This window comes from Ipomoea triloba, chromosome 2, assembly GCF_003576645.1.
Source record: "Ipomoea triloba cultivar NCNSP0323 chromosome 2, ASM357664v1".
In the NCBI taxonomy this organism is placed as follows: Eukaryota; Viridiplantae; Streptophyta; class Magnoliopsida; order Solanales; family Convolvulaceae; genus Ipomoea; species Ipomoea triloba.
The window spans coordinates 9,160,469-9,168,953 of NC_044917.1; the positions used below are offsets into that span (position 1 = coordinate 9,160,469).

At 34.6% G+C, this 8,485-nt stretch overlaps 1 protein-coding gene across 2 annotated transcripts; it reads left to right on the top strand.

Moving 5' to 3' along the window:
* The first annotated feature begins 228 nt into the window (after positions 1-228).
* Positions 229-8,204, top strand: LOC116009913 (U-box domain-containing protein 44-like). 2 transcript variants are annotated; one of them, XM_031249106.1, is made up of 6 exons: positions 229-445; positions 3,258-3,358; positions 4,220-5,593; positions 5,857-6,160; positions 6,290-6,774; positions 6,853-8,204. In XM_031249106.1, the coding sequence occupies exons 3-6, from the start codon at positions 4,370-4,372 to the stop codon at positions 7,846-7,848; spliced, it is 3,009 nt and encodes a 1,002-aa protein (XP_031104966.1). In that variant the 5' UTR covers positions 229-445; positions 3,258-3,358; positions 4,220-4,369; the 3' UTR covers positions 7,849-8,204. The 2 variants fall into 2 exon arrangements, with proteins under 2 accessions (XP_031104966.1, XP_031104965.1); XM_031249105.1 differs by having other exon boundaries at positions 4,232-5,593.
* Positions 8,205-8,485: the final 281 nt, after the last annotated feature.

The window sequence follows — 8,485 nt, forward strand, 5'->3', positions numbered from 1 at the left end:
AGTTAACTTATTATGATATCTCTAATTAACATATTAATTAATATACTTAAAAATAAACTAAATGTGCATAATAGTTAACTGTAACAAAGTGCATAATTTGTTAATGAAATATATATAACATGTTAATTTAGACAGGATTCACAATATGCAGGGTGAAACTTAGTTCATATATAACCATTACACGTACCAAATAGTCAAATACGGATAGCCCGCTCTTCAACCCAATTCTCTTTCCATATTACATAATACCCATTTGACTTTGCTATGTCCATGGTCTTCTCTCCTGTCCTGCTCTCGCCTCGACTCCGCGGTCTTCATCTAACCACTTGCAATGGCCGCGCCATTATCTCCCCATTGAAATCACTCTGACAGTCTCCTCATCTCCCCCATCGACATCACGGTTCCGCCGCTACAACCTCGCAACTTGCAACACAAATCTCCGGAGGTAATATCTCTGATCTTTTCTCTTTGTTCTCTGTATTTTTGTTGAGATTAATGCTTGGTTTGTGTAAATTTTGTTTTTATTTTACTCTCTGAGGTGCCTGCAAGTATTTGCGCTTGAAAATTAATTCCATTTCGCTGCTATTAAAATTGATTTGTGCTTGACTTGTCCTTATTTTTTTTCTTCTTCTTCTGTTTTGCTCAAGTCTTACTACTGTTGACAGCAATAAATCAAAAGCGGTCTTTTGGTGCTCTACTCATTCTAAAACCTTCATCGTCTTTCCAAATTTGTATGGTCGGATCAAAAGATTTAGTCTACTAAGTAAAATAAAATTTTGCTTAATATTACTATTGCAATTGTTATATAACAGTGGGTAGTAATTGTAGTGCATAATTTGTAAGAAAAATACATAAACTGAAAGGGAAAGAAATAATAGGAAAAATATATTTTCTTTTTCTTTATAACTATGAACACAGACGTACAAATTTTCAACAGCATAATTACCATTATTTGGTCACCTGCAATTCCAAATCTTTTATCTTCGGAGATTCTCCAGTTATTAGAATCTTTTGATCATTTTGGACAGGTAGCAACTATCCCCCCTCCCCCCCTCCCTCCCTCTCTCTCTCTCTCTCTATATATATATATATATATATATATATATATATATATATATATATATATAAATCTCCTATGAGAGGATCCGCAAGACGAGTTGAATTTTTCATAAGTATTTCACTTTCTGCCATAAGTATTACAATTTTCCTCATAAATAACCTCAGCCTATAATATTACATTTTGATTTAAAAGTATTACATTTTTCTATCAAAAAAGTATCACATTTTTCCTTGTATTACAGTTTCTCTCATGAGTAACAATCAATCAATTTATCCCGATTAGTATTATACTTTTTCTTATAAATGACTGTTCAACCCCTAAATATTACATTTTTTTCAAAAGTATAATAAAGTAACAAACAATTTATTTTTAATTAGTATTAGATTTTTTGGCATAAGTATTACATTTCCATATTGACCCGACCCGTCTCACGAATAAGGATCCGTAAGACGGTTTCAAAGGACACTCACCCTATGTATATATGTGTGTGTATTTCTGACAATTTTGAATTTTCTATTAAGTATTACCTTTGTGGCTTTGCATTACTGACTTTATTATCACACAGGCACCACACTAGTACAACTGCACAGCAGGATGTTAAAACAATGGGAAAAATAAACTTATGTGGACACCAGGATGTTGGCCACCAATAACCAAACTGGCTACCAATTGCAATATAGTTTAAAATTGCCCCTATAACCTAAAATAAAATGGAAAATAATGTAATGTTTTTTCTCAATATATAAAGCATTATAGGTCACTTAAAACAGGCAAAAGTAGAAAATGGCCAGAAAATTATGCTGCACACCCGACTTAGATAATGGATATGCTCAATTCTTCAGGTTATTACTCATTTAAATATTATATTTATTTTTTATGGAATCAAGAGAAATGGAGTTGAACAAGATTACAAAACATATCATGAATATGGCCATCTATTGCACTTGTTGAAGTTCAACATCTGACCTAGATACATTCTTATTGTGCTTTATTTTGTTAATTTTTGGTTCTTAAGAAGATGTTATGGCTTTTGAGCATATAATATATAAACATAAATATGCAATCCAACCATCAACTTAGGCTTTTAGTTGGGATGGAACGCATGCTTCAATTATAGCCTTTATTTAGTTTAACTAGTAATTTCTATGTATGATGTGCAAAATCTTATGCCCAACATTAAAACAAAATTAGCAATCTGTCATGAAGGAAGTAAATATATTAGTATATTATCAATTCAACAAGTTAAATAATTGCAATCAGTTTAATACACTAATGTCACATTAAAATGCATTTTGACTTACAAGATTGAAAAAACCGTAAAAAAATAAGCAAGAAAAAACTGAATATGTAAGTTTTTACTTGTCAAGGAGCAATTGACTAAATAATATTTCATTTCATTTTTTAGGTTAATTGCTTCTTTCTATGAATCAATAACTTATGTGGCATGATTAAATAGAAAATATTTTAAATTAACAAAAAGTAAATAGATTTCTAAGAATTGAACAAATTGAATGAAATTTGCATAAAATAGACTTTTAAAATTGACCAACAAATATTATATGACTTTTGATTGTACAACAAAAATATAGGGGTCAAATTTATATTTTTTTTCCTTTTTTATTTCCTCTTGCAATATTACTATTATATTAGTTAACAATGTTATAATGGTAAGAGGGTATTTTTGTTCAGAAAAAGTTCAATGTACAATATAATATGGAAAAAGTACAGCTCTCTTAGCAAAAAAAGGGACAAAAATAAAGGACAGCTTGCATTTGCACATAGAAAATTTATAGATTATGGTTTGTGGGTGCTCTTTTATCATTTTAAAAATTATTATGGCATGTGATAAATTGAATATTTGATATTGAATTGTAGATATTTTATGTTTTTTCAAAGTTCTATTTTTTCTTTTCTTTATCATGTGGTGTGTACCCGGACCTGTTGACTAAATGGGTTTATTGTGTCAACCTATTTAAAAAACATGTTTGCATTTAGAATTCTAACCCGTTAATTTTAATGGGTTGCATCTATGTTTATGCTTATTGTGTTCATGTTGTTAAGGTGCTTGTTAACATGAATTGCCATGTATATTCTTCCCACATGTAAATAATTCTAATTGGAGTTCAATAACACTATCTCAAAATGCTGATTTATCTCAATTATTTGCTGATTCAGAGGTATTATGTTTTATCTGTAGAAAATAGTCAAAATACAATGATGGAACTCCCAATCAGTACACTGGAAAATAAAGTGGAACTCAAAATGGAATAAAATCTTTATGTTGAAGACTATTCTGAGGTATTGTTCTCTTGATCTGTTCACACTGTTCTGCCTTTAGTTATTTTATTTTTGTCTCTGCATTTCACCTTCATTTACTTATTATACACCCTTTCCATACATTACAATATTACATCTTTAGCTTCCCCTTCTGGTTTGATAACACATCAGCTAAATCAATGCTTTTCTTTTTGGTGTTATGCCCCGTAAAATTCTGGGTGGATGACATTTGAGTGGGCAGATGCTTTTGTACCAAGAATCTATTTGTATTGTGTGACTTTATTGGTTGCATATATTGTATTAAAGAAATTATTCTTGTTATTAAAATCACTCTAGCAGTAGATTTGATACCTAACTTTGAGAGAAAACTTAAAAGCTGTTGGCTCTTTTTTTTTTTTTTTTTTTTTTCTTTTTCTTAGACCATTACTTTTCTTTTAATTGTGGTGAAAAAATAGGTATCAATTATTTGGCTATAGGTTGGTTATTGACCATAACCGACTGAATGGACTGAGGTAGTGATGTTCACCCGTATCGTTGACTCAATTGGTAAATTTTTTGCCTGGGTTGCACTTTCTCACTGGAGATTGTATAGATGAATTGCTTTGGTTTGCTTACATATAGTTTCAGCTTGGTTTTAGCAATGGTTTCAACAAATCCAAGTGCATTTGTTAATGGTAGTAATTTTTTGGCCTATGTTTGGTTTCCAAGGAAAAATGATAATTTCTTGAATTGAACTTTTGCATTATCGATATTCTTGCAGCTTTGGGACTTTAGCATATGGAAATACCCATTTATGAAAATTTCCCATTGTCATTTCCTTTCTTTCATGGGTTAGTATGTAACAATAAATTCAATTCAATCTTCTTACTGTGATTCTTTAAGAAAATTATGTAGGTTTCCTGATGATTAGATGGAGAAGCCCCCTTTTCTGACGAAATTTTAGTTTTATCAAGCAATTTGGTTTAGACTTGAGAAATGGTGGCTTGGGATTAATCTGAATGCTTGTTTGCAAGGGATTTAGTTGGCACCAGGATGGTGTTGGATGTGATTACCAATTCATCATTTGGTCACGATCTTCTCTCTCAGACCATAGAGAGCATGATTGAAGTAGTGTGTACATCCAAGAACGTCATTGTGGGTAAGAGCAGTTTGGATGAGCTTTCGTTGTACTTGGATAGAATTGTTCCTATTCTCAAAGAGTTAAACAAGAACAACACAAGCGATTCCAAAAGTTTGGAAAATGTTGTTGAGATTCTTAGCAAGCAGACTAGGATGGCCAAGCAACTTATTGCCGAATGCAACGTGAAGAACAAGTTTTATCTGTTGATGAATTGTCGATCTATTGCTAAGCGCATAGAGGGCATCACCAAAGAGATGAGCCGGGCATTGAGTTGCATTCCTTTGACCTCACTTCACATCTCTTCAGGTATTAAGGAAGAGATTGTCCAACTGATTGACAACATGCGCGATGTAGATTTTAGAGCAGCAGTAACTGAAGAAGAAATTTTGCTGAAAATTGAAGCAGGAATTGAAGAGAGGAATGTTGATCGCTCCTATGCCAACAATTTGCTAGTTTCAATTGCTGAGGCAATCGGAATACCTAGTGAACACTCAGCACTGAAGAAAGAATTTGAAGAATTTAGAAATGAAATAGAAAATGCACGACTAAGGAAAAATCAGGCTGAAGCCCTACAAATGGATCAGATAATTGCTCTGTTGGAAAGGGCAGATGCTGCATCTTCTTGGGAGGATAAGGAAAAGAAGTATTTCTCAAAGCGCAATTCTTTAGGAAGCCAACCTTTAGAACCACTTCAGTCATTTTATTGCCCAATTACCCGAGAAGTAATGATTGATCCTGTTGAGACTCCTTCAGGACATACATTTGAGAGGAGTGCCATAGAGACCTGGTTGACTGAAGAAAACTCATGTCCCATAACATTAAATTCATTGGATACTTCAATGTTGAGGCCTAACAAAACTTTGCGGCAGTCAATTGAGGAATGGAAGGAGAGAAATACAATGATCACTATTACTTCCTTGAAACAAAAGCTCTTGTCAGATGACGATGAAGAAGTTCTTAATTGTCTGGAGCAGTTAAAGGATATTTGTGAACAGAGAGAAATACATAGAGAATGGGTATTAATGGAGGAATACATATCTAGTCTAATTAAGCTTCTCGGGGCAAAAAGTCGAGAGATAAGAAATCTAGTTCTTCAGGTGCTCTACATTTTGGCAAAGGATAATAATGATGCTAAGGTAGTTACCCTTTTACTTCAGCAATATGGATTTTCTTATGTGTTATATTTTCTACAGACCTCATAATGCATATTTCCTGACAGTAATTTGTATTCTGGCATTTATCACTTAACATTTAAGATTAATTGAGATGTAGTAAAAATATCAATGTCGTGTACATATAAATGATCTAATTGCTAGTTGGCATTGATTGGTTAGAATAGCCTTTATTGCCATACTCCAATAAGTGATCTTAAGTGTAGTGAAGGCTAAACATTTTGCAGGAAAGAATTGTTGAAGTTGATAATGGAATGGAAGCTATTGTCCGCTCTCTTGGACGCCGCATTGTGGAGGGGAAGTCAGCAGTGGCGTTACTGCTCGAACTATCAAAAAATGAGTCAATTCGAGATCGAATTGGAAAGGTTCAAGGTTGTGTACTTCTCTTAGTTACCATGTCAAGGGGAGATGATATCCAAGCTGCCAAAGATGCAACAGATCTTTTGGAGAATCTTTCATCCTCTGATGGCAATGTTATCATGATGGCAAAAGCTAATTACTTTAAGTATCTGCTGCAACGTCTATTTGCAGGTTAATATATAAATTAAAGTTTTTTTCCTTTAATTTATGAGATGGTAGATACTCTTCTTGTGTGCTCATGAGGGCATTCTTTGAAGTGCGGACTTAGAAAGGTTTTTTGTTAATTGCATTTAATAACAGGACCAGATGATATCAAATTGATAATGGCAACAACATTAGGAGAGATGGAGTTGACTGATCATAATAAATCATCTCTCTTTGAGGAAGGAGTATTGGATTCACTTCTTCGGTTGATATCACATCGTGAAACTGAGATGAAAGTTGCTGCTGTCAAAGCCCTTTTGAATCTCTCTAGCTTACCCAGGAATGGCTTGGAGATGATAAGACAAGGTGCAGTGCGCCAGTTGCTTAATATGCTTTACCACCATGCCCACCAGAGTTTGGGGGAAGTTGTTGCAGCCACTATCATGAATCTTGCCATCTCGACCACCAATCAGGGTTCGAGTGGAACACTGGTTTCATTATTGGACTGTGATGAAGATATAGAGGGACTTTTTAGCCTAGTTAAGCTTGTAGAACCTACTGTGCAACAAAGTATTCTATGTACTTTCTGTGCCATGTGCCAGTCTCCTTCTGCAGGTAGTGTCAAGGCCAAGCTAGCCCAGGTAATACACTTTTGAGAAGGCCTTTCTTTTTTCACTTTCAAGTAAAATTCGTTTAATGTAGTGATGTTTTATTCACAGTGCCCGGATGTCCAATTACTAGTTCAATTATGTGAGGATGGTGACACCAATGTAAGAGCATATGCTGTCAAGTTGTTGTATCATTTGGTTGAGGATGGTAATGAAGCTATTATTCGAGAGCACATGAAACAAAAATCAATTGAAACCTTGCTCAGAATCACGACAACTTCTCCTGATGAAGAAGAAATTGCTTCAGCATTAGGTATCATCTCAAACTTTCCCGATTCCCCCCAGATCTCTGAATGGCTCTTAGCTGCAGGAGGACTTCCTGCATTTTTTAGATTTCTTCCAGATGGTAACAATAGCAGTTCCCATGCATATCGGTTAGTAGAGAATGCTGTTGGGGCATTGTGCCGTCTCACAGACCCAACAAACCAGCAAACACAGAGGAAAGCTGCTGAAGCTGGCATTGTTCCCAAGTTAGTCCAGTTGCTAGGTTCAGGCACAAGCCTGACGAGAAAACGGGCTGCAAATGCTCTTGCCCAGCTTTCAGAGAGTTCTTCTGTCCTTAGCCGACCAATCACGAAGCAACAAGGGTTTTGGTGCTTCTCGCCTTCAAAAGTAGAGGTGTGCCCTGTTCACCGAGGAATTTGTGGAGTCGAGTCATCATTTTGCTTGGTAGAGGCTAATGCAGTGGAGCCTCTTGTAAAGGTTCTTCGAGATTCAGATACTGGAGCTTGTGAAGCTTCCTTGGATGCCCTGTTGACTTTGATCAAAGATGAAATGCTACAAAACGGTAGCAAAGTTCTTGATCAAGAAGATGCAATACCCTCCATCATTAGACTACTTAGCAACCCTTCCCCTAGGTTGCAGGAAAAGGTCCTGCATTCCCTGGAAAGAGTTTTCCGAATGGTGGAATACAAGCAAAAGTACGGGCGGTTAGCACAGATGCCTTTAGTCGAGTTGACACAACGGGGGAGTAACAATCTGAAATCTTTAGCAGCAAGGGTACTCGCGCAGCTAAATGTGCTTCACGAACAGTCGTCCTATTTTTAAAATTTCAGGGGGCACAACATTTATGAAGTGATGAGTTGAAAATCTGGAAAACTTGTTCCTCATGGCAAGGACCGAAGGAAGAGCTATTGCTGGAGCAGAGAAGTAGTAGATCAGAACTTCATATGTTTTTCCTCTTCCCATTAAAATATGCGTGTGAATATGAATTTCTTTATCCTCATTGTAGGATGGGTTCTTTTTAGTTTTATAGAAACCTTATTGATTTGTAAGCAGAGGTTGTAAGCCATGAAAATTCTTTCTAATAATCAATAGCTTATTCATTTTTATGGCAATAGCGTGGGATTTAGTACTGTATTATTAAAATAATGTTTAAAAAATAGGTTTTTATTCTTGTTTAATCTATTATGTTGGCCTATTCTAGTTTATAATTTTCCAATCTAAAACGTTTTTTTATTTTAAATTTTATTTTTGGCTTAGTGTTGGGGTGGTGAAAGTGTGGGGACTTTAGAGAGAAGACACATTTACAAGTGCTATGATGTAAATTAAAGTTTTGACCTTACTAACTTGAAAAGTTTCTGATTGAAACAGCTGGTAATCAATCATATAATTATTATAAATTTTTAAGTTTATAATATTTATAAAATGAACCTTATATTTTGTCTCACACTTTTCAATAATT

Bases quoted from the DNA above. Each gene is read 5' to 3' on its own strand.
- LOC116009913 (XM_031249106.1), top strand. From the start codon at position 4,370: ATGGTGTTGGATGTGATTACCAATTCATCATTTGGTCACGATCTTCTC. The intron at 5,594-5,856 runs GTAGTTACCCTT...AACATTTTGCAG, and splicing joins AGGATAATAATGATGCTAAG to GAAAGAATTGTTGAAGTTGA. The intron at 6,161-6,289 runs GTTAATATATAA...ATTTAATAACAG, and splicing joins GCTGCAACGTCTATTTGCAG to GACCAGATGATATCAAATTG.